Genomic DNA, 26,944 nt, shown 5'->3' with positions numbered 1-26,944 from the left:
GTGTGTGTGTGAGAGAGAGAGAGAGAGAGAGAGAGAGAGAGAGAGAGAGAGAGAACATGCCCAGGCAGTGAGGAGGGCAGAGGGAGTGGGAGGAGCAGATTCCCCACTGAGCAGGGAGCCCCACTTGGGACTATCCCAAGACCCTGGGATCATGACTTGAGCTGAAGGCGGACACTTATCCCATTTCATTGGGTTCTTTTTGAGGTTTTGTCTTGTTCTTTCTTTTAGAGCATATTCCTCTATCTCCTCATGTCACTTAACTTTGTGTTTGTTTCTTTGAGTTAGGAGGAGCAGCTACTTCTAAACTTGCAGAAATTGTCTTATGTTTATTTGTCTCCTGTGTAGCCTTTGTGTGCTTGGTGACTTTTGTAAGCTGAAAGTCATGGGTTTCTTCAAGCTATGGCTGGCATGGACTGGGGGCCACAGATCACTTTATGCAGGAGCTGCCCTGGTCAGATGACTGGAGCTAAAGTGGGCTTCAGCTGGGGCAGTCTTGAGGTTCTCTATGAAGAGAGAACACTGAAAGGACTGCTGTATCTTAAGTGAGTGCAGATCAGGAGTGTCCCAAGACTAAATGTGCAGAGGGCATTCTGTCAGGATGGTTGAAAGTAACATGGATGCAAGCTGGAAGTCCTGGGGCTTTCTGTGTAGAGGGCATTCTGATAGGACAGCTGAAGCTGAAGTGGGTCCAGGCTGGGGTATCCTGGGGTACCCAGTGCAGAGAGTATCCTGGCGTGGTGGCTAGAGGTGAGGCGGGGTGCAGGACAGCAGGTCCCTGGTGTCTCCTTGCAGCAGGTGTCTTGGCTAGACAACAAACGCTTGAGTGCAAGCTAGGGGTTCCTGAGGCTCTACACAAAGAAGGCACCTTAGCAGGATAGCTGAAGGTGAAGTGGGTGTAAGCCATGGTGTTCCAATACTCTGCTCAGAGGGTTCCCTGGTAGGGTGGCTGGAGTTGAGACAGGGTATAGGTTGGGGTGTCCTCGGTCACTATGAGGGGGCGCCCTGGAAGGATATCAGTAAGAGAAGTGGGTGTGAGATGGGGAGGTCTTGGGGTTCTTTGCATAAAGGGTACCATGGCAGGACAGCTCAAACTGAAGTTAGGTGTGGGCCAGTGTTGTCTCTGGTCTCTCTGTGCAGAGGGTACACTGGCAGAATAGCTGAAGTCAAAAGTAGACATTAGATATAATGTCCAGAGGGTCCCTATACTGAGGGTGCCATGACAAGATAGCTGAAGCTGAAGTGGGTGTAAGCTGGCTGCCTTGGGGTGCTCAGCCTGGGGTGGGGGTGCCCCTCTGAGGGGTTTGGAGCTAAAGTAGGCATTAGCTGGGAGGTCCCTGAGTGTTGTTCACTGGGGGTCCCCTAGCCAGCCATCTAAAGTTGTAGTGGTCTGGGCAAGGATTATTCACGGGTGTTTTGCACTTCTGTCACCTTGGTGCAGCTGCTGGAGCTGTAGTCAGCAGGGGTGTCCTGGTGTGTACCACCTTGGGGTTGCTTTAGTGGGATGGCTAGGGCTGTTGTTGGATAGGGGCCCAGTGCTCTGAGACAGCAGGATGGCTGTGGCATCCAGACCCTGCTTTGGTCTGTACTCTCAAGGTAGAGAGATAGTGTAAACTATGGTACTTGCTAGCTCCTCCAATCTAGAGATAGTTCCAGCAGCTCCCTTGCCACTCGATGAAGTTCTGATGTTGGCTCTATTGTGTACTAGTTTCTTTTTTAAAATGTATTTTTTAAATTTTATATATTTATTTGACACAGAGAGAGATCACAAGTAGGCAGAGAGGCAGGTAGAGAGTGAGAGGGAAGCAGGATCCTCGCTGAGCAGAGAGCCCAATGTAGGGCTTGATCCCAGGACCCTGAGATCATGACCTGAGCCAAAGGCAGAGGCTTTAACCCACTGAGCCACCCAGGTGCCTCACTAGTTGCTCTTTTAAACTGTGGCTGTTTTACTATGCCCCAGGGCAGATAAATGCACTTCACTCCCTCAGTATGATCCCTCTTCACTGCACTTTGCAACATCAATAGTGGAAGTTTCCTTTCTTACTGTGTATTTGTCTCTTCCCTCTGGCTATTCTCTCTTACCCTTCAATCTTTAGTTATGCAGAAGGTATTAAGTCAGCCCTTGGTTATTCTTTAGGAGGAGGTGAGTTCAGGATCTTACTATATCACCATCATGGACAGTAATCCCCGTCTATGTTTTACCATTTTCCATTCATTCATACTACTGTCACTGGACTCTTTACCCATATTTAAATCATCCAGTTACAGAGACATAGGGGCAAAGAATTTGGGGAAGAGAAAATCTGGGAAGCATTATAGAATTAATGACATCATCCCCGGAAAATTTCATGGCAATACCCTCTATGCTGCTGAGCAAAAGGTGTTTGGTGATTTCATAAACTAACCACCCAATTCAGTGCCTTTAATAAAGTTGCAGATGAAGAATTATGTTCTCACTAGCCATCAGGGAGATTCAAATTAAAACCACATTGAGATAGCCCCTTACACCAGTTAGAATGGCCAAAATTAGCAAGACAGGAAACAACATGTGTTGGAGGGGATGTGGAGAAAGGGGAACCCTCTTACACTGTTGGTGGGAATGCAAGTTGGTGCAGCCTCTTTGGAGAACAGTGTGGAGATTCCTCAAGAAATTAAAAATAGAGCTTCCCTATGACCTTGCAATTGCATTACTGGGTATTTACCCCAAAGATACAGATGTAGTGAAAAGAAGGGCCATCTGTACCCCAATGTTCATAGCAACAATGGCCACGGTCACCAAACTGTGGGAAGAACCAAGATGCCCTTTGACAGATGAATGGATAAGGAAGATGTGGTCCATATACACTATGGAATATTATGCCTCCATCAGAAAGGATGAATATCCAACTTTTGGAGCAACATGGACAGGACTGGAAGAGATTATGCTGAGTGAAATAAGTCAAGCAGAGAGAGTCAATTATCATATGGTTTCACTTATTTGTGGAGCATAACAAATAGCCTGGAGGACAAGGGGAGTTAGAGAGGAGAAGGGAGTTGAGGGAAATTGGAAGGGGAGGTGAACCATGAGAGACTATGGACTCTGAAAAACAGTCTGAGGGGTTTGAAAGGGCGGGGGTGGGAGGTTGGGGGAACCAGGTGGTGGGTATTGGAGAGAGCACAGATTGCATGGAGCACTGGGTGTGGTGCAAAAACAATGAATACTGTTAGGCTGAAAATAAATTAAAAAATTATGGAGTATTATGCCTCCATCAGAAAGGATGAATACCCAACTCTTGTAGCAACATGGACGGGACCGGAAGAGATTATGCTGAGTGAAATAAGTCGAGCAGAGAGAGTCAATTATCTTATGGTTTCACTTATTTGTGGAGCATAACAAATAACATGGAGGACAAGGGGAGTTAGAGAGGAGAAAGGAGTTGAGGGAAATTGGAAGGGGAGGTGAATCATGAGAGACTATGGACTCTGAAAAACAATCTGAGGGGTTTGAAGCGGCGGGGGGTGAGAGGTTGGGGGAACCAGGTGGTGGGTATTGGAGAGGGCACGGATTGCATGGAGCACTGGGTGTGGTGCAAAAACAAGGAATACTGTTATGCTAAAAAAAATAAAAAATTAAAAAATTAAAAAAAAATTAAAAAAAAAAGAATTATGTTGACTTCTTAAGACAACATGTTTTATCCTGTTAAGCTGAGATGAAACATATAAACCTAATACTTTAGGACTCTCATCATGAAAGTGGGTGTTTCATATTACAAAATCAATTAAAGTCTCTGAATTAATTTGTGAGATTTGGAAAATTTTATTACTGTTAGTACTGCCGAAATGTGTGTCCTGGAGTTTGAGTGATAATTAACTTTTTTAAGCAGCAATATCTTACATGAACCTATTAGTTTAAGGACTCTAAGCTTCTACTTATAATACAATGTAATTTATTAATTATCTAAATTATTCTAAAATGAGACAGTCACAATACAAAACATGGAACTGTGAGTGCAATCAATGCGGTGGTCAGAATCAGTAGCATCTGTAAGGAACAAGCAGAGAAGAAAGAAGAAGAATGAAGATGGATTGGAAAGAGACTAGGAGAATAAAAGAAGAGATAAGTAAATGGAGAAGAAAATCCTAAAAGACAAATAGGGAGGATTTCATAGCTTTTTATAAATATAAAATTGAAGTTTATGATATGGGAAGCTTTCTGCTTTGTCTAACACTCTATCACCTGCCTAAAGTAGTGGCTGGCATATAGAAAAAAGCCCAGGAAAAATGTGATGAATGAATTTCCTAGAAATAGGTACTGAATTGTTCATAGAAGAAACAAAACAGTAGTCCTCAGAAATACATAGATAAATTGATTTAATAGTACCTTCTCCACAAACTTGTACTTCCTGGTGATAACCCAGTTATATATAATAAAAAGTGGGTATTTAGCTGAGTGAAGAAATTTTCACTCTTTCTGTTACAAACATTTCAGATTACCATGTATCATTGATGAGGAAATCCTGATGACCTGAGAGAGCTTGTTTGGAGAAAAAGACCGTGCACTTGTTTCTCTACCTTTTCAGAAAACCCTGGTGACTTTGTGAAGCTCTCAGGAGTTCATCAGAAGCCAAGTCTCCACAGAGTTTGCTCTCCTTCCTCTTGGAGATGTAACATTTTTCAGTCATTCAGGGTCTGGGGAGACCCATCTTTAAACAGGAAATATAGATACATATTAAACAAATAAGATGATCAGAATTATAAGTTTGTATAGAAGTGGGAAAGAACTTTGAGAGAATCTTGTTCATTTACTTCATTCTGCCAGCGGAGAACCAACTCTGTGAGGGTAAACAGCTAGCCAGTGTGTTCACAGCGTTACATTCACAGGGCCAGAACTAGAAGTCAGCCTAACTTCCAGTCCAATCATCTTCCTCAGTAATGCTCTATACCTGCTTAGTAGAGTCATCAAAAAGCTAGAATTATTTATATTTGATAGTATCACTCTAACCTAATTAGAAGGACCCTGATCCCCGAGGTTTTTTTTTTTTCATTCTTTTTTAAAAAATTTAATTTCTTTTCAGTGTAACAGAACTCATTGTTTATGCACCACACCCAGTGCTCCATGCAATGCGTGCCCTCCATAATACCCACCACCAGGTTCCCCCAACTCCCCACCCCCCACCCCTTCAAAATCCTCAGATTGTTTTTCAGAGTCTATAGTCTCTCATGGTTCATCTCCCCCTCCAAGATCCCCGAGTTTTAAAAATCTCATTTAAAATAATATTGGCTTCCCTTCCCGAAAGATATTTTTTTTTTGCCAGTGGGAATTTTTCTTGCTAACCCCCTTTTCCTATTTCTTCACACAACCTGGTCAGTCCTTGAACAGTTCCATCTCAGAACTTGTAGCTCTCTGCTTCTCTGTACCATCCCCTGGTATGTGGTCAGAAGATTCCTGACTCAGAATAACCTCTTGGACTAGGCATTGGCTGTTTCTTTCAAATGTGGAGAAAAGTAATATTGAAGGAGAGGGAACCACACCAGAATCCTGGAGGTAAAGGATTGAAATTTCCTTCCTCTTGCTTAAAACAGGATTTAGTTCTCAAATAGGGCAGGAATAATTGAGGCCAGATGTCTGTTTTACACAGTGAAAAAGTTTAAAATGAGTTGGAGAGCATTAAAATCAGAAGCACATGAATCTTGGAAAATCTTCACATTATGGAGACAAACATATCAAAAGGTTTTGTGTGTAGAATTGATTTGATAAGACAATACAATGCAATGATTGAAATTTGAGAATAAGAGAGTGATGGCGTAAAATTAAAGGATGAAAGTATTTTCAATAAGAGAAAACTTCTGACACAAATATTTTACTGAAGAGTAGAAACTAAAGAGGAATTGAGGGGAATAGAAAGAGGGACCAATCATGACAGGTGCAATTTTTTGGGGGGGTATGAATATATTTCTTTATTAGGATGCTCACAAGAATGACACACTAGCACTGTCCTTCTGATGTGATAAAGAATACATAAGTCTGACCTACATCATGGCAGGCAACAAGGTAAGCGCTCTCAGAGTTGTCCACTGGAGACATCCCTATCCACCAGAGAGGATGTTTCCTCGATTCCAGCATCTTTGCTGTAGCTTCCAGACAGGTCTCCATGACTTGCCCAGACTTCATTCCAGCATCAGCTAACTCTTTTTTTCCTAGCCACTCTGGACTCCTTCAAGACTTATGTCAGCTCCCTCATGTCTAACTTGTCCAGGCAGCCTCTGGAATTCTGCAGCACATCTCTTTGGTATGCTGCTGCCGTGCCACCCTCAGGGGCATGTTTGGGACTTGGGGGAGAGGGAAAATAACAGCACATTACCAAAGCAGGCATTTGGGATATATTGGCAAATGACACTTGGACATACACCTAACAACCTCACAGAATACACCTAACAACCTCACAGAATACAAATAATACATAATCCCCCAGAGAGCAACCACATATGGAATGATTTTGTGTTTCAGGCACAAGGGATACCAAGTGAATGGTATTTACATCCATCGTGTCCTACATAAAACAGGAAGTTAGCACCTGAACGTTGGAACCAGATCTCTGTCCTGCCTCTTCCTTGTCTTTCAAAGGTGTCAACACTTTGTTTACCGCTGTTTTCAGCATTAGATCATTTTATAAAAGGCAGAGAGAGTAGAATGGGTGATTGGGGTAGGGTGGTGGATTAATATATGGATAACAACCTATAAAACAGAAGAAGAATAATACAAAAATGCAAAACCCAGATTTAATACTAGAATATGACGAGAGAAGGTAGCTAGAGAAACTAAATGCAAATACAGAATGTGATTCACAACGCCAGGGGAAGGACTCAGTGAAGAGTGGGGCAGAGCCAACTGGTTGAGACTAAGAGCCTTTCAGTGGACTGCTAAATGGACAGGATCTGGTGCTTCAGCTGAGAGCCTTCTTTGATGGTGACAGAGCAGGCAATGACAGGCTCGGAAACCCTGCTGACACACCCCATAGCATGCTTGGAGCACACAATCACCTAGGGCCCATTTTTATCCTTACACAGCAGCAGAAGTTGCAGGATGATCTCCATGGGCTCAGCATCTGCAGCCATCATGATGAATGCAGAGACAACTCTGTTGAAAGTTTTGGTGGCTTCACTGGTTCCTTTCCAAAGCTGCTTTTAGTTACATGACTGCTGACAAGGTCCAGTAGTTTTTTGGTGAGGTGGGCATCTACGAGGGGGTAGACCTTCAGATTTACATCACCCTCAGTCATATCTGCATTTCTGTGGTCCTGCCACCCCTCAGAGCAAGGGGACTTAAGAGGAGAATCGAACCTGCCTTGACCAGGTCACATGGGAGGAATGGCACAGGTGCAGTTTTTTAATAAAAAAGCATCTTTCCTATCTGCCTGTTCAGCAACAGGATGTACATTTTTTAGAAGAAGAGAAATTCAGAGAGCTTAATTTCTGTGTATAATCTTCCCTCAAGACAAAGCTGTACAAAAGATTCTTCAAAATGGGAAATAATTAGCTACACAGAAGAGTGATCAACTGTTGTTGCAGAGAAGGCCAATATTGAGCCCAGTATTAGTTTCACTTGGGGGACTCTTTGAGTCACATTGACTTCCCCATGAGAGAAGTAGTGAAAGAGAAATTGCGTGGTAATGAGACAGAGGGGAAAAGGGATGGTTTGTAGGCAGTATATTGGTTTGTGTAAAAATATCCCTATATTGGTTATGTGATATTTGGGGTGAAATGCTTAGAAGCACTGAGCTAGGGAATGAGGGTGTGAAAACATATCCTGAGTGTACAGACATACCTTCACTCATGGACCAAACCAGAAGAAATAGATGTAAAACCCCTGATATGTAGAGATAATTTTTTGTAAAGATTTATTTATTTATTTGAGATAGAGACAGTGAGAGAGAGCATGAGAGAGGAAAAGGTCAGAGGGAGAAGCAGACTCCTCACGGAGCTGGGAAACCAAAGTAGGACTCAATCCTGGGACTCCAGGATCATGACCTGAGCCTAAGGCAGTTGCTTAACCAACTGAGCTACCCAGGTGCCCTGTAGATATGATTCTTAAGACTGACAGTGGGAGAATGTATTAATCATTTTCCTCTTATCAGTCATAGCCTATGTTAACCTGTATATATTTACCTGTGGTCCCCAACTTTGGAGTGTTGAGGATGAAGGTCTTCTTGAATGCTTTTGACCCTTATATTTCCTGAGTTGACTGGATACAAGTAAAATTTGTATGTAATTAGATCAAGTTCTTATGAGATCAAGGGAAAGAGATAAAAACAAAAGAAGAAGATTTAGGGAGTTAGAGTTGTTTCTAAGAGGAGCATGTTTACCTGAAGAAGATACTCAATCAAAGGACCTATGATAAGGCTTTGAAACAAGCCTAGTGCATCTCTGCAAAAATAAGGCTTTCTTGATTTTTGATGTGCAAATATAAAGAATAAGATTTCCAGGCTATCATGGGGCTCCAAAGTGTGACGGATCTATCTTTGTTTAGAACTGCATTTATTTAGACCATATTTTATTTTCTCGGGTCAGAAACAAGTAAGAATCTTAATTTTCTAATTACATAATGAAGTCTCAAATTAATTTTCAAAAAGTATTGACATTGAACCTAGTGATTCACAGATCTGTACCCCTGGGCCTAATATATGTTTATTAAAAAATTAAAAAATTATAAAAAACTATTGACATTGCAAAATGTATAAACAAGGATCCAAACTGGAGAATACTGCAGGATGATAAAAAATAAATAGGTAAGTATGGTCACTTGCATTAATCCTAGTATATATCAGATGAGGTAAAGCAATTTATTTGCCAAGAAGAAGCAGAACTACTCTAAGATAAGAGAGAAATTTCTCCTGTTGCTTCCCAGCCCTCCAAAAGCTCTTCTGCAACACAGTGCCCCATAAAATCATTCTATCATGTCAGTGTGCTGCTGTCCCGATATATCAGTGTTCTAAGTCAGACCCTGGATACCAGGCAGAACAACATTTAAGATGAATGAGCAGCATCAAGGTAGAAATAAAGTCCTGAGGAGTTGGTCAGGTCGATTGACACAGAGCAAGCTGTGATTTGAGAGCCATCCTCTAAGGAATGGGTCTTGGGTTTGTTGGTAACAGAAAAGGCTGCTGGGTCAAGAGGAGCAGGCATTGCTAATGTAGAGTTTATGAGACCTAGAAGTATTAGAGAGGATGGAGACCACTAATTTATTGGTTGCCACAGCTGAGATTGGCCAAAGCTTTGAATTGGCTTGAGTCTACAAAAGGTAGTCTTTAGTAGATTTCACTGTAGAGTATTCAGGACACACAGACAGAGAAAATTAACTGAGAAAAGGAGAAAGAAAAGGACGGAAGTACTGTAATCCTATGACCTTTGGCTGAATGTATAAAGAAAGCTCAAACAGTATTCAAGAAACTATTCACGTTATTTGTTTTTACTCTTTGTTGGTTTTATTCATTTATTTAATGATAAACATTTATTGAGCACTTTCTGTAGAGTTGTTACTCATTAATGTTATAGTAGTAACTATGATGGACCCAACCCCTTCCTCACATGGAACTTAAACTATAATGAAGAAGACCTACATCAAATAAGAAATTATTATAATTAATTATTATTTTATTAATTATTATTATTGATGTTACCAAAAGTGGCATTAGGGAGTGGTATAATATATACAATGGAAGGAGTTCTTCTGGACCCAGGATTTTGGAAGTGTTTCTTGATAAAAGGATGTTGAAACTGAAATTTGAAGAATGAATAGATATTAATAAGCAAAACATGAAGGACAGCTGTTTGAGACAGAATGATTAGCCAAGGCAAAGCCTCGAGATGAGAGAGAATGAAGTTTATTTTTTTTATAGATTTTTTTACTTATTTTATTTTAGAGAGAGAGAGACAGACGGGTAGAACCTCAAGCAGACTCTGTCCTGAGCACAGGGCCTGATGTAGTACTCAACTCTGGGTTCAATTTCACGAGCATGAGATCATGACTTGAGCTGAAACCAAGACTCTGAAGCTTAAGGGACTGAGCCACTTGGTGCCCAGAGAAAAATGAAGTTTTAGACAAGCAAAAGAAAATAAAATTTCCTCTGGAATTGTCTATCCAGGAGAAGAGGATGAGGGCCAGGTCTTGGATCGCCTGATAAATCTTAAAAAGTTTATATTTTAATTTAAGAGCATTGACAAGTGTGTGAGGGGTCTTAAGGAGAACAATCATGTACTTAAGTTTATACTTAAAAAATCTCTCATTCTGTATGTACATAATGGGAATAAAGGCAAATCAGATTTGAAGGGAGAAGACACATAGTGACTCATACTCAATTTGAAAAATGACATGTGAAGAATTAGACAAGAATGGTGACATTTGGAAGAAAACAAAGGACATATTTCAGAGGTGTTTAGAGGTTGGAATTAATATGATTTGCTGATTTATTGAATATTGGGGATTGTGAATGGAGGAGTCCATTATTACTCCTAGATTTTGCATTGAGAGACTGCATTAATATTGGTGCCACTTACTGTGACTAGGGACCTGAAAGAAGAACGGGTTTGAGGATGAGACAATTACTTTAGTTTCAGGTCTGCTGAGTGGGAGATGCCCTTGAAGCATCAAGTCAGTAAGCAGTTGGATTTATGAAGTAGGAACTCAAGAAATAATACCCTGGCTTAAGAATAAAAGGCCTTAGCTGAGATGGTAATTAAAGCCAAGGGAATGGATGTTCCCTAGGGAAAGAATATGGAGTGAGAAAAGACCAAAGATGCAATTCTGAGGAACACTGAGTTGGGTGGTGGAGCAGATGAGAGAACCCCAGCAAACTGTTACTGGGAAGGAATTCCCCAAGAGTAGGCGGAAAAGCGGGAGACTGTACTATCTCAGAAGCCCAGTGGATTATTTATAAGAGGAAGTGGTTAGCAACGTTCAAGTAAAGAACTTCCCATTCAGATGAATACCAAAGCATTAAAAGAACTATTAATGATTAATTTACATGGAGTAAGCAAATATGTTATTGAAAAGGTTCCTGGAGAAACACTGGACAAAAAACATAGGCATTATTTTCCTTAATTGAGTAGATTTTATTTTCATAGAAGTATAAACAAATAAATGAAAACATGTGTACTTTAATAAAGCACTTATTCCGAATGTAGAAGTGCTCAATCAAATTGAATATGCCTTACCAGTTTTGGCTTTTTACTTATCTAAGATACATAAACTTTTGGGGGAACATTTTGTCAGGTCAGCAAACCATATTCAAAGAAACCAGAATCTCTAAACATACATCCTAGGGTGATTATTCTTATGTGAAACAGCTATTAGTTTTATATTTTAATTAATTAAATTTTTCAAGATTTTATTTATTTGAAATAATGTATTAATTTATTAAAATAAATACATTTTATTTATTTGAGAGAGAGCACAAGCTGGGGGCAGTTGCAAGGGAGAAGGAAAAGCAGGCTCTCTGCTGAGCAGGGAGTCCCACATGGGGCTCAGTCTCCGGACCCTGAGATCATGACTTGAGCCAAAGGCAGATGTTTAACAGACAGAACCCCCTAGGTGCCCTGAAACAGCAATTAATTTTATAATTTATTTTTTTAAAGAATAAACTAGGATAATTGAATATTTGAAAATCTTCATCTTTAGAATAGTAGAAAATGAGACAAAATTTCAGAAATCTGTGGTTTGTGTTTATTTGAAGTATTTATAGTGCAAAGAATTATCCTTCTTTATTTACAGCCAATCAAGTCTAAACTACTAAAACAGCATGTTTAATCTAAATAACAAATAGTTGATTTTGTTTCTTATTCTAAGTTAAACTCAAACTAAAATAAAAATTAAAAAGTAGAATTTATTGATTTTGATTGACTCAAAGTCACATTTTATCTATTAAATCCGTAAGTTACCATGAGATGTATTTATCATTTGTTTGAGGTATGTCTTCATAATTGAGAGTAAATGCAATTAGCAAGTCAAAGAAAATGGTATTTGAATGTAAGTTTACTCCTATGAATTAGCTCAGTTTTCTGTTCTCACCTTTCTTCTCAATGTAAGTAGGTGATGTCAATTTATTCTCTGTCATTAGCAAAATAACGTCACCTCTGACTCAATAATCAATCTCTACAGGGGGAGTTTTATTGAACTGTCATGACAATAATAGTTCTTACCATTGTAATGATGACAATCACATGACTTGCAGGGGTTTTGGTGAGCCTGAAGCATGTTGTATGTGGATCTGTTCCATTCATTGTGAGATCCCACTAGGACCCACAATCCGTTTGCCCAGTCTTCTCATGGCCACTCTCGTGTCTTTGTTTCTTAATGTATAAATGGCAGGATTCAAGAGGGGGGTGATAGCAAAGTCAACAATGAACAAGCACTTATCCAGTGATGTTGTGGGGAAAGGCCACGCGTAGAGAAACATGCATGGTGTAAAAAACAAAATCACTACAGTGATGTGAGCTGACAGTGTGACAAATGCTTTGGACAAGTCCCCTGAAGAACGTTTCCAGACAGTGACCAAAATGAAGATATAGGATATAATTAAAGAGAAGAAGGTAGCCATGGATATAAACCCACTGTTAGCGACGATTACAAACTCTAGCTTGTAAGTGTCTACACAAGCAAGTTTCATGACCCGAGGAAAATCACAGTAAAAACTATCTACTTCATTAGGGCCACAGAAGGGCAAGTTTATGACAAAAACAAACTGAGACACGGCATGGATTATCCCCACTATCCAGGCAGCCACTACAAAGGAAACACACATTTTGGGGCTCATGATGGTCAGATAGTGGAGAGGCTTACAGATTGCAGTGTACCAGTCATATGCCACGGCTATGAGCAGCACCATCTCACCTCCACCCATGACATGAATAAAAAATATCTGTATCATGCATTTTGGAAAGGAAATGATTTTACAGTCAGTGAAAAGATTAGTGATTGTTTTGGGCACTGTGGTAGAGGACAGACCTAGATCAAGGAGAGAGAGGTTGGCTAACAGGAAGTACATGGGGGTGTGTAAATGAGAGTCAATAATTACCGTGAACACAATGAAGAGGTTTCCCAGGATAATTCCCATGTAGAACACAGAGAAGAACCAAAAGAGAAAAAGATGCATCTCCCATGAATTTGAAAGTCCAATCAATACAAATTCAGACACCACAGAATCATTTGTTGTATCCATTGGCTCAATCAGTAGAGAAGATGCTGAAGTATTCTAAAGGTAGAAAATAAGGAAGAATTGAGAAATATGGGAACTGAACATTGATATGTTGCTTGTCCATCTGTGATTTTGTGTAAAATATGTTGCAAGTGTCTAATTTAGAAGTTAGAACACATACAGAGGAGACAGGGAAAAGGAAGAAAAAATAGAAAATAAAAAATCAAAAGTTAGGCTAGGGTGACAGGGAAAGAAATCATGTGAGAATAAGGCAGGTAAAGTGGAGGTTTAGGAGCAAAGAGTAACATCTTCCTGGTAGAGACCTTCTTTACCATGCTCATTGTATAAAATTTGGGCTTCTTCTGTATTCTCCATATATATTCAAGAAAATGACTTCTGTATCATAAACAGTTAGCCATAATTGAATGTTCAAACCCTTAATCATATTTGTGCACAAATACTGTAGCAGAATGTACTTTTTGATTATTCTTTTACTTCACACCTGCAAAATTTCAGGCATTAATCACTCATGCAATAGTGAATAGTGACCAGATAATGAGTGTAAGAGTGTTGACTCTAAGAGGAATCATAGCTTAAAATGAATAGGCTTAGTCCTCTGATAGTTTCCAATATTGTGACTGCAACCAATGCCTTGGATAATTAAAATGTACTTTAAACTGGTGAAATGCTAAAACTTTTTGGTTTCACCTCAGGTTGTGATGTGCAGATCATGAGATAGAGCCCTGTGTGGAGCCAGAGCCCTGTGTGGGGCCCCTTGCTGGCCTCTGTGCTCAGCAGGAGTCTGCTTGAGATTCTTTCTCCCTCTCTCTTTGTCCCTCCCACTTGTGCTCTCTCTCTCTCTCTCTCAAATAAATAAATAAATCTTAAGAAAAAGAGAAAGGTTGAACATATGTATATATAACTTGTATTTGGGTCCATTCATTATTTAACGTAAAAGGAAAAATTAAAGGTACATTTCAAAGATACGGTTAGAAATGAGAAGATATTCAGAAAGGGGGATTTGGTAAGATGAGGTAGGCCATCATAAAGAAGCAAATTTAGACTTGCTGAGATGTCCACTAAATTATTAAGAATAATTATTTACAAAGGAATATGCATTTGATGTGCTCTTTATAATTATACATTAGAAAAATATGTAAGTTATGACTCAACATTTTAGATCATTTTGGATAATGACACTTTAGGTATTTTTAATACTAAAAATGTTGACCACCTATGTTTTGTAGTTTTCTATATTAGCCATGTGTTTTAATAAAAATCATGAAAAGGAGGAAATGGACCTACAAATACAGAGAATAAACTGTTAGTTTCCAAGGAGAGGATGGTTAAGGGATGGACAAAATAGTGTAAAGTGGAGTGGGATATAAAACTTGCAATTATGGAGTAAATAAATCACTGGAATGAAAGTTACAGCACAGAGAATATAGTCAATGACACTGTAATAGAATTGTATGGTCAGGTATAGTAGCTACACTGTGGTGAGCATAATCAAAATAATAATTATGGAAAGGAATTGAAAGGAAAGCAATAAGAAAGAGAGGGACAAGAACAGGAAAAATAATTCTGTGAAATATATGGTTGGAGTAGAGTATGCATATATATGATAGAAATGGATTATTAATTATTACTATTGTTATTATTATTTTGTTACCGAAATTTTCAACAAATGATGATTTCTGAGTATACTATGAAGAAAACCTTCATTTTTCATATCTAATTTTAACCAGAAAGGTACAGGCTTCCTTGCTTAGGGAGCACTAATATACATGAATGAATTTGGGTCAAGGAATATAATGACTGGTAACTGGATGGCATTTTACAGAATGCTGGTGTGTCTGTTATTTGGAATAGGCAAGTCCTACACCAAGAACAGGAAAACACTAACAATAAGCCATTCTTTACCTTGCCAACTGATTTCTTGTTCCTTATATTTCCTTATAGTCTCTAAAAGAGAGAACACCTATCTGTTTAGGTATTTGATGGAAATTTATGAATTTTATAAGAAGCTAGGTTCTTATTTTAGCCATGGGATGCAATATGAATAATCTATGTGACTTGGCCATGGATTGGTGTCAGAGGGGCATGTAGCTGATTTTTGATGAGATACAGAACAATGACTTCAGTAGAAGGTTTTTTTTTCCCCCTCAGATTAAAATACAAAGATTATTGCAGAGAAGTCTCTTCTAGCTCTTCCATTCCTGCATTCTATATTAATGTGATGCCCAAAGATGCAGCAATCATGACCTTTGAGAGTCTATATGTTAAAGATGATATTATGAACAGATAGAAAAATAATCCAGTCTAAAAGGTCTTTGACGGATGTCAGCAAATGTCTGCCTTCTGAGGACACCTGGGTGGCTCAGTAGGTTAAGCGTCTGCCTTCGGCTCAGGTCATGATCCCAGAGCTCTGGGATCCTGAGCCCAGCATTGGGCTCCCTGCTCAGTGTGGAGCTTGCTTCTCCATCTCCCACTACTCCTGCTTGTCCTCTCTCTCTCTTACTCTCTCTGTCAAATAAATAAAATATTGGGTATTATGGAGGACACGTATTGCATGAAGCACTGGGTATGGTGCAAAAACATTGAATTTTGGAGCACTGAAAAAAATATATTTATTAAAAAAGATCTACATTCTGATATCTTATAATGGAATAAAATTTAAAAAAACTTTAAGAGACTGTAAGTCAGGCATTGTTAACTTACTGAAGCTGAATGCATTTTTACATTCTTAGTATTTGTGTAACAGAGCTCTCTTGCTTTTTCTCCTATATCTCTTAACTTCTTTCACTGATGCATGGATTTTTTTCCTGCTTATTTTTGAGTGTTCCTATGTAACTCAGGAGACATAAATATATATATTTTTCATTTCAAACATGCTTCATTCTTTTAACTACTCCCCACTTAAAAGATTTCTATATCTATAGTTCTATTCCTGGACTCTAGCATAATATATCCAAGAATGTACTGTAGTACGTAAATAGACATCCCTCAAACACTTCAAAGTTAAATTGTGCAAGTCTGAGTTCATGACTTTATCCTCTTTTTAATGTCTTAGGAAATATCATGACCATTATCTCTCAGGTGCTTAATCCAAGAATCTCTGAGGCAACTTTTCTCCCCTCTCACCTTATATGACAGATGGGAAATTGTACCTCCTGAATATTTCTGTTTTGTGTCCTTGTCTTCATTTCCACTGTCAGTTTTATTTCAGATTTATGTATTTTTCATTTCCAAATGATTTCTCTCTCCAATATTAGCTAAGTTTAGTCTCTTTTCTATATTTTGCTTTCAGATCTATCTATCTAAAACTCAAATATGGTCCTATTACTCTCTACTCTAAGCCTTTGGTTCTATCATTCAGGATATTTAAAATTCAATCGTGGGGGTACCCGGGTGGCTCAGTAGGTTAAGTGTCTGACTCAGTTTTTGCTCAGGTCATGATCTCAGGTTTATGGGATCAAGGCTTGTGTCTGGATCAGCACTCAGCACAGAGACTGCTCAGGATTCTCTCCCTCTTTTTCCTTCCCCATCTGCACCTCCCCACTCTCTCTGTCTCTCTCAAATAAATAAAAATATAAAACCTTAAAAAATAAAATTCAATTGTGTTTCATATAAGAACCTTTATGAACTGAACACTTTACTATTTTTTTTTCACATTTCAGCTCTTTCATATACTTTCATATATGTTATTCCTTGTCATTACAAAGTGGAATTGTCTTTGGCTCTTAGACCTAATAACTTGGTTGCCATTTTAGTCCTGCCACTTGTGAGTTATATAAACTAGGGTAAGGTAGTCAGTTATGCTGAAGATATTTATTTGTCCATAAAATGAGAGGTGACTAACTTCACCAGATGTTATGAAGGTTTGAGAGTATATGGGTATAACTATCTGACAGAAATGTTAATTCTCCTTTTCCTTTATCCTTCAAACTTAGATTAAATGCTAGTTACCCTGAAGTATTTATTGATGACCCCATGCAAAATAGTGTCTATAAACTATTATTAAGTCTTCTATCTCCTTTTTAATAAAGCATATTATAATTTCTTATGAATATTAGTCTTCCTTATCACCTATGACTTCTTTGAAAAAGGAGCCTTTAGCCAACTTTGTATACCCCAGTAGTTAGCATAATTTCTGGCACAAGGTAGGCACTATTAAATGAGAGTCTTCACTAATGTTCATAGGGGAAAGTTCAAGAAGACATGGGAAGAAAATCAGGTGCTTAGAAGCCCCTAGGGGACATATGGTGGAGAAGAAATATTCACCAAATGACTTTGTGAATTGACCTCATTGACACCTTCACACTGATGGGAGAGTGGAAACCAGTCTGGATGCCAGAGACCTCCTTGCCATGACAATGTCCTTACAGAGTGACCTCAACACCCCACATTCCCATGTAGATCTAAATCTAATACAATAAAACTAGCAAAGGTACAAACTTTCCTCTTCATTTTTTGCCTCCAGCAAAATGTGTATAGTCATTACAGATATCTGGAACTTTCCTGAAATTATACTGAAGTATTATTGCATGCTATAGAAATATTGATGAACAGAAAAGCACCACCATATATTTGGAAAAATTCAGTAATTTAGAAGGACAGGAGGTTGATCATAATAACCTATGAAAAGCTATTTGCCACATGTACGAGGAACAGAATTTTTATATACACTTAAAACTATGTTTATAGATTTCAGTGCACATGAAACGAATTAGAACTTTGGATGAATGAAACAAAATATGCATATTTTGTCATTTAGTTTAAAAAGATTATAAAATGCAAAACATTACATATAATGTAAGTGCATATATGGAAATATTTAGACTTTATACCACAGAATCTCTAAGTTGTGGGATTTTAGGTGATTTTATTTTTTCCTAAATATGAACTCTTTTTTTTCTTTATTTATTATAAATGATATTTACAGATTTTCTAATTTCCAAAGAAAATTTGAAATTAGTCAAAGAAATAGGAAAAATGATACAGGAGCAATTTTATAAATAGCATTATTATATATAATGAATAGCAAACAGTCTGGGGAAAGACCACCTGGATTGCACTCTCTATCTCCTTGATTTATGAACTACATGTCCTTGGGTGAGTTGCTTCACTTCTCTGTCCCTGAATTTCCTCAACTGTAAAATTAGGAATGATAATAGTACTTACCTTAAGGAAAAGAATAACTGAAACAAGATGGAATCAGGAGGGAGACAAACCATAAGACTCTTAATCTCACAAAACAAATTGAGGGTTGCGGGGTGAGTAGGGAGAGGGTGATGGGGTTATGGACATTGGGGAAGATATGTGCTATGGTGAGTGCTGTGAAGTGTGTAAACCTGGCGATTCACAGTACCCTTGGGGCTAAAAATACATTATTTGTGAATAAAAATTTTTTTTAAAAAAGACCAAAAAATAGTACTTACCTTATAGTGTTGTTGTGACGATTAAGTGAGTTAATACATGGAAAACAGTGAAACATGCTGTGTCATATAATAAGTATTCAATAAGTTTTTAAAAATAATGATGATTTTTTAAGACTTGATTAATTTTGCTTTCCAAAGATGCAGATAGCTTGCTCTGCTAGATTGTGCTCTGTTTGAATGAAATAGACAAAACAAAGTTTTATTTCCATGAATATAATATCACAGAAAAAGGGGATGGAAATTTGAAGCCCTTTCACATATCAATTTAGTAAAGATATGGGCTCTTCAAAGAGAAATTCACCTCACAATACAATTGAAATTATGAAAATGAGACCAGAATATATATATAACTGTATGAGTGAAAATCATTCAAGTAAAGAGCATGAGCAGAAAGAACCTTGAGATAAAGAGAAAGGAAGGTTTGGGAACAAAATGTAACCAGTTTTGGGGGAGTTGGAGAGCAGGTTTCATTTGTACCTGCTTAGGTGCAGGTCTCACTCAGCAGGAGCTTCAAGAGATTGAACATACAGACAGTTCACACCCTTTTGAATCACCACCATTTCTTAAGACAGAAAGTTATAAATAGTTCCTACCATTTGGAAGGGAGTCAATTAGTTGGACTGTATGGTAGGACTGGGTAGAGTCTGTAATTTCTTCTAATGGAAGCCATGTCTTTGTGTACACTGGTTTTCCCAAAGGTAAATTATCTCAACTTGCAGAAGAGATCCAGGGAAATTGAGCTGTTCAATGTGATGATCTGTGTCTTTGTGCTCTGATAATTTTTTTTTCGAATTAGAGAATGTTAGGTTTACCTTAGATGTCCATTGTGTTATTGTGAGTTATATGAACCACTGATAGTATCAGTTTGGCAAGTTTAAGGAAACTATCCCCTTATACTCTTAACAGCTTATATCCTGGGAATTTTGAAAAATAATGAATTAATATTTGAACAAACCAGGGGAGTTCCAAAAGTAGTACAAATTTAGATTTGAAAATCACAGTTGATATTTTTAACAACTTTATGGAGGTTTAGTATTCTGCCATCTCATAGCTATTTTGAGTCCTTGTAATGAATTGAAGAGTAGTCATGTACTAAAACTCTCGAATTCAAATACAGTCATTTAAAAATATCTTTATATCAATATATAGTGTCATTGCTTTCATACTTTCAATCTTTTATTTTTTTATTTTTTAGTGTTTTTTTTTTGCTTTTTCCCCCATTTTATTTTTATTTTATTTTATTTCTTTTCAGTGTTCCAAAATTCATTATTTATTCACCACACTCAGTGCTCCATTCAATATGTGCCCTCCTTAATACCCACTACCAGGCCCACCCAACCCCCCACCCCTCTCCCCTCCAAAACCCTCAGTTTGTTTCTCAGAGTCCAGTCTCTCATGGTTTGTCTCCCCCTGTGATTTCCCCCATATTTTAAATTTGGCTTTCTTTCGTTCTTTGAACATGTTAATCTTAGCTGATTTGAAGTTTTTGTCTGCTAAATCCAAAATCTGGGTTCCTCCACAGACAGTTTCTATTGTCTATTTATGTCCCTCTGAGTATAGATATTATTTACTGGTATTTTTTGTATATTTCATAAATTTTTGTTGAAAACTGGATGTTGTAGGTAACTTGATATAGAAACTGTGAATTCCAATTCTTCCTCACACCTGGAGGATTTATTTTTATTTTTTTATTTTCTTAATTTTTTGTTTTTTATTAACATATAATGTATTATTAGCCCCAGGGGTACAGGTCTGTGAATCACGAGGTTTACACACTTCATAGCACTCACCATAACACATACCCTCCCCAAAGTCCATAACCTAACTACCCTCTCCGTAACCCCTCTCCCCAAGCAACCCTCAGTTTACTTTGTGAGATTAAGAGTCTCTTATGGTTTGTTTCCCTCCCAATCCCATCTTGTTTCATTTTTTCCTTCCCTACTCCCCAAACCCCCCACATTGCTTCTCAATTCAATTTGGCTATTGTTGATGATGTTGCTAAAAACATTTTGGTGCATGTATCCCTTTGAATCAGTATTTTTATATCCTTTGGGTAAATACCTATTAGTGCAATTGCTGGGCCATAGGGTAGGTTATTTTTAATTTTTGAGGAAGCTCCACTCCTGTTTTCCAGAGTAGATGTACTGATTTGCACTCTCCCCAACAGTGTAGTAGGGTTCACCTTTCTCCACTTCCTCAACAACATCTATTGTTTTCTGTGTTGTTAATTTTTGCTATTTTGACAGGTGTGAAGTGATATTTCATTGTAGTTTTGATTTGTATTTCCCTGATGATGAGGGTTGTTGATCATTTTTCCTGTGTCTGTTAGCCATTTGTATGTCTTCTTTGGAAAAATGTCTATTCATGTCTTTTACCCATTTCTTACCTGGGTTATTTGTTTTGTAGGTGTTGAGTTTGATAAGTTCTTTAGATACTAACCCTTTATCAGATTTTTGCAAATATCTTCTCCCCTTTGAAAGGCTGCCTTTTAGTTTTGTTAATCATTTCCTTCACTGTGCAGAAGCTTTTTATCTTGATGAAGTCCTAATAGTTCATTTTTGTTTTTGTTTCTCTTGCCTTTGGGGATGTGTCTATCAAGAAGTTGCTTCAACCTAGATCAGAGAGATTGCTGTCTGTCTTCTCTTTTAGGATTTTGATAGTTTTCTATCTCACATTTAGGTCTTTCATCCATTTTGAGTTTATTTTTGTGTGTGGTGTAAGAAAGTGGTCAAGTTTCACTCTTTTGAGTGGTGCTGTTCAGTTTTCCCAACACCATTTGTTGAAGAGACTGTCTTTTCTTCCATTGGATATTCCAATTTGTTGAAGATAAGCTGACCATTCATTTCTTGGTTTTCTATTCAGTCCCATTGATCTATGTGTCTGTTTTTGTGCTAGTACCATACTATCTTGATGACAACAGCTTTGTAGTATAACTTAAAGTCTGAAATTGTGATGCCTCTGGCTTTGCTTTTCTTTTTCAAGATTGCCTTGGCTATTTGGGGTCTTTTATGGTTTCATTCAAATTTTAGGGTTGTTTGTTCTAGCTGTGTGAAAAATGCTGGTGTTAATATGATAGGATCAGATTAAATGTATAGATTGCTTTGGGTAGTGTAGACATTTTAACAATATTTGTTCCTCTAATCCATGAATATGAAACATTTTCCATTTATTTGTGTCATCCTCAATTTCTTTCATCAGTGTTTTATAAATTTTCAGAGGACAGATCTTTTACCTCTTAGGCGAGATTTATTCCTAGGAATCTTATGACTTTTTTTGCAGTAAATGAGATTGATTCCTTGATTTCTCTTTTTGCTGCTTCATTATTGGATAATAAAAATGTAGCACATTCCTATATGTTGACTTTGTATCCTCTGATTCTACTGAATTGGTATATCAGTTGTAGCAATTTTTTTTTGTGGAGTCTTTTGGGTTTTCTCTATTGAGTATCATGTCATCTGCGAATAGTAAAGGTTTGACTCCTTCCTTTCTGATTTGGATGCCTACTATAATATGTTTCTTATAATAAGATATATATATATATTCTAAAGATTTTATTTATTTATTTGACATTCAGAGATCACAAGTAAGCAGAGAGGCAGGTAGAGAGAGCAGGGGAAGCAGGCTCCCCACTGAGCAGGGAGACTGATGCAGGGCTGGATCCTAGGACCCTGGGACCATGACATGAGCCAAAGGCAGAGGCTTTAACCCATTGAGCCACCCAGGTGCCCCTAAGATATTTCTGACTTATTGCTGGTTCTTAGTACAGACTAAATATTGAAATTAGCATGAAACATGAGTTCTGTAAAAACAAACTGAGTAAAAATCCATAATTACCCTTAAAATAGTGAATCTCAACCTAGGTTGATTGTGTTGCTTAGGGGACATTTGGTAATGTCTAGAAATATTTTTAGTTATCTCAGTGTGGGGATTGAGCTTTGCTGCTACTGGCATCTATTGGGTATAGGTCAGACATACTGCCAAAAATCCACAACATATAGGACCCACAAAAAGACTTAGATTCCTCAAAATGTAGTGCTGAGTTTGGTTGACCAACCCTGCCTTATGTAAGTTGGTTACCTTCCTATATTTTGCAAATCATACTATGCTTTCAAAACAAAAGAATGTGAGTGCTGTATTTATTTCCTTCTTGATATGTCAAAGGTTTCAGTTAAAGACTTACTGCCTGTTTTCTTGAAAATTTTGTAATTTTGGTTTTGCTTTGATAATAGCTCAGCTTTTGTTGCTTATATATTTTTACTTTTAAAACACTTTGGAAACTTTTTATATTTTGTTGTACTCTCTGTGACTTCCTGCACTCATTTATTTTACCATTTATTGAAAGGAACAGGTGATAGTGTACTTAATACTATTTATGCAGAAGTCGGGGATGCTACAGGGGCTGTGGAAAATAATTAGCTTGTAGATAATAATGTTGTCTATGAAGAAATGTTTTATTTATAATATTCAATTTTATACATTTTGGTAAATATTTTTCTTTCATTTTACATGTGAGATGCTTTGTAAAATACAAAATAGAAGTAGTTGTAAAAGGAATGTGGGCATATTTCTGATTTCATGGGAAAGCTCTAAATATATCATATTATTTCCTGTGTGTCCTGTAGTGTTTGCATAAATACTGCTTATCAGAATACATTCCCTTCTATGTTATTTCTCTAGGGCTGCTGTAACAAATAACAAATTTTGTGGCTTAAGAATCCAGGAATTTATTTTCTCAAGGTTCTGGAGGCTAAAATCCAAAATCAAGGTGTTGTCAGGTCCATATTCCCTCTGAAGACTCTAGGGAAGATTTTTTTTTTCTCTTTGCTTTTCCCATCTCCTGGCATTCTTTGGCTGATGAAACATAATTCCAATCTCTGCCTCTGTCTTCATATAGCTTCCTTCCTTGTGTCTCTTTGTGCCCTTTTCTGTCTCTTATAAGAACAGCTGTTGGATTTTAAATCCATCCTAGTTCAGTGTGATGTTATCTTGATCCGTACCTTGATTACATCTACAAAAACTCTGTTTCCAAATTAGATCACATTCTGACGTTCTGGGCGGACATGAATTTTATGGGGACACTATTCAACCTCATACACCTTTTATGCCTACTTTGCTGGGACTTTTGCTATGAGATTTTTTTTGAGAATGGGATTTAATAGAATGCCTTTTCTGTATCTATAAAAAAGGTAGTGTGATATTTTCCTCCTTCATATACTTGATATGGTGAATTCCTTTGATTGATCTCCAAATGTTAAAACAACCTTGCATTCTGGGATACAACTAACTTACCCTGGTGTTTATCTTACATATATCAGTGTTTCTATTTTGTTCTTACTTTTTAGATTTTTGTATCTGTGTTGAAGGGCTATGCAAACTGGTTTATTATTTTCCTTTCTTATAATGTTATTGTCTTTTTAAATACTCTGGTTATTGGAAGAAAAGGCTTACTACCTGGTCAATAACCACTCTGTTTCATGGTCAAGGAAGAAGGTTCAAATGGGGATAGAGACAGAGACAGAGACAGGGAGAGGTATAGCAAAGAGGAAGGGAATGAATGGGAGTAATAGGAAGAAATGACTTGGTCAACTCTCCGTGAAAACATGGTAATTGATTCTCTTCCTAGTGGTCTCTATTAGAAGATAGAAAATGGAATGGTCGCAAGATATACCTTGTCATTTTAGTTTGCTCTGGTATGGTAAATGACCATGGTAAATGACCCTGGAGTTTATGTTTTATGAGACAGAACCCATAATAAAATATTAATATTTACTCTCTGCTTATTGGAATATAAAAAGGGCATATGTCATGACCAAATACCTCCCTTTTTGTAAGTGATATCCTTCATGTACATCGGAGACTTAATCTGTTATATCTGGGCCAGGTAACATCCTCATGCAACAAAAGAGAACCTGGGAGTTATATTGGCACTCTCAGACATCTGCTTCACTTGTATCTTGCAGTTATATGTATTCGTGAATTATTAGAAAAGTGTGTAACTGAGTAAGAAATTTGATAGTTGTGTCTTCGGTATGACAGACCCTTTATTTTATATCTGACAGATAAGCTGTTTCACCTTTTAAAATCTATATTTCTAAAAGAAATTTAGAATATTTTTCTTGTTACTTTTTTTGGAGAATTCCATAGTGGAATTGTTTAAGTATTCCTTTTTCTTTTTATTGGAGTGGAACATGTCAGTCAGGTTTTAACCAGTAGGATGAAATTACACAACTTACTGGAACACTGAGAAATCAATTTAAGGAATCATTAGGTGTAACATGTTGAATGAGGTAATTTAAAGGATAAATAGTTGCATTTTCCTCAGCTAATCTAATGCTTGAACACTGGATCCATGAATGAGTTTTTGCTAGTTACTGCCACTGTAGACTGTTTGACCTATCAGCAGTACAGGGAGAGCCTTGAAATGGTACCATGTTTTAAGGACTGAAATCAATCAGTTGAGAGTAGTTACTGACACTGAACACTTTCTAAACTGGAGGGGACAGAGATTTATCCTTTGGGATTTCATTTATATATTTTGAGTATTTATTATCTTTCCTAATTTGGGCATTTAGCCGCACCACTATCCAAGTGTTCACAGTGTCTGATTTCCAGTATGAAGTCTTGCATAATATTTCCTTAGACCAAGACTACTTACTTTGTAGTTAAGAAAGTACTTGAAAGCATGCAGAACTAAGGAACCTGTTTTTCCTTTCTACATTGCATGATTAGGAGCTGTTGATCTGATAGAACATTGGAATAGCCTGTCAAAATTACAACTGAGGCACCAGCTTGAAGATGATACTGTAAAGAGTTGGGGTCTGTGCTCCAAGATATGTGCTTTGATCTATGACCTTCAGATGGTGCTGTGCCCTCCGTGGTTAAAATATACAGGTTTTGTAACCAAAGGGGTAGAGTAAACAGTAGTGTCTCCTATCAGATCTCAGTGAAGTTCATGTGGAGTTTCTGTTTTCTGTTCTCAAATTTTAGGTTTTGTTGTAGTGGGGAGAATGCTTCTTTTGGGAGACAGTATGGGTTATAATAAACCTAAAATGTTTACCTGCTTTTCTTTCATTTGGGGTTCTTCATATTGGAAGACCAACATTTAGAAGATTGAGTTGCCTCATTTTTTTAAAAGATTTTATTTATTTATTTGACAGAGAGAGATCACAAGTAGGCAGAGAGGCAGGCAGAGAAGGAGAGAGGAGGAAGCAGGCTCCCTGATGAGCAGAGAGCCCGATGCAGGGCTCGATCCCAGGACCCTGGGATCATGACCTGAGCCGAAAGCAGAGGCTTAACCCACTGAGCCACCCAGGCGCCCTGAGTTGCCTCATTTTTATCACATATTGGTTAAATACAAGGTTGCTGCTTCTTAATGGGTGATACAGTGAAGAGTTTGTCTAAAACTAGGGATCACTGAGCCATGCCTTGTTGGCTTCATGGTGGATGATAACAGTAGTGAAGCTACTGTAGCAACAATAGATTGGTAAGAACAATAACTAGAGTTCAGACTGCTCATAAAAAGCTGACTCACCTCAGCAGGCAAGTAACATAGATCATCAGGAGAACTGCCTGAAGATAGGGATATTTAGAATGGGTAACAGGGGAGACTATGACTATCAACTATGAGCAACGGTGCTGCTGTAACTTGTCACTACTGTTTTGTCTTCTTTTTGTGAAAGTTAAAACAGCCATTACTTTGAAGAATCTGTGACAGGATAAGGTAAAGGAGAACTAAGTTCTTTAAAAAGTGGGATATACTTTGGCAGTTTTTGCTTCCAAACAAGATGTTCCTCTATTGCCAGCACCTTATGGTTTCTCCTCTGGCTTTTTATAATGCACAGTATTCTGTTTGGGAAAGACTGGACATGCTAACGAATTAATACACCCTTTAAAAATGAAAGAGTATTCCAGTAGGGTGGAATTAAATTGGCAGAGGAATAGGGGGTGCTAAGTTTTCCTGGTCCCTCAAATACAACTAGATAGTTATCAAATCATTCTGAACACCTGTGAAATCTATTGGAGATCTGAGGAAAATGTTGCAATCCTGTAAGTAGAAAAGTGACCACTTTTTGGAAGGCAGGAGGTGCAGAGACTTGAGTCTGGGGTGATATATCTGAGGAAACAATGGAGGGGAGGGAGCCTGCTTAAGGAGGCTACCACAAAGTATTTTAAGTAGCAGAGCACAAAATTGGAACTTTTATAAGTCTGCTACTGTGGGATATGTCCCTGGCTGAGAGGTGCTTATGTGGTGGATGGGGCTGACTAATTTTGCTTAGTGTAATACTCTCTAGTTCCATCCATGTTATAGCAAATGGCAAGATTTTTATGGCTGAATCT

General features: G+C 37.8%; 1 protein-coding gene and 1 pseudogene across 1 annotated transcript; both read right to left on the bottom strand.

Moving 5' to 3' along the window:
• Window positions 1-6,840: 6,840 nt before the first annotated feature.
• On the bottom strand, window positions 6,841-7,256 carry LOC111159458 (annotated as a pseudogene).
• A 4,992-nt stretch (window positions 7,257-12,248) lies between these two features.
• LOC111159454 (olfactory receptor 4F6-like) lies at window positions 12,249-13,190 on the bottom strand. Its single transcript, XM_022521947.1, has one exon. It carries the CDS (start codon window positions 13,188-13,190, stop codon window positions 12,249-12,251), a length of 942 nt encoding a protein of 313 aa, XP_022377655.1.
• Between the last annotated feature and the right edge of the window lie 13,754 nt (window positions 13,191-26,944).

The sequence above is a fragment of the Enhydra lutris genome, unplaced genomic scaffold (assembly GCF_002288905.1).
Source record: "Enhydra lutris kenyoni isolate GAN:26980312 unplaced genomic scaffold, ASM228890v2 scaffoldscaffold4, whole genome shotgun sequence".
Classification (NCBI taxonomy): domain Eukaryota; kingdom Metazoa; phylum Chordata; class Mammalia; order Carnivora; family Mustelidae; genus Enhydra; species Enhydra lutris.
Note: the sequence above shows the minus strand (reverse complement) of the source record. Positions and strands in the feature narration are given on the sequence as shown.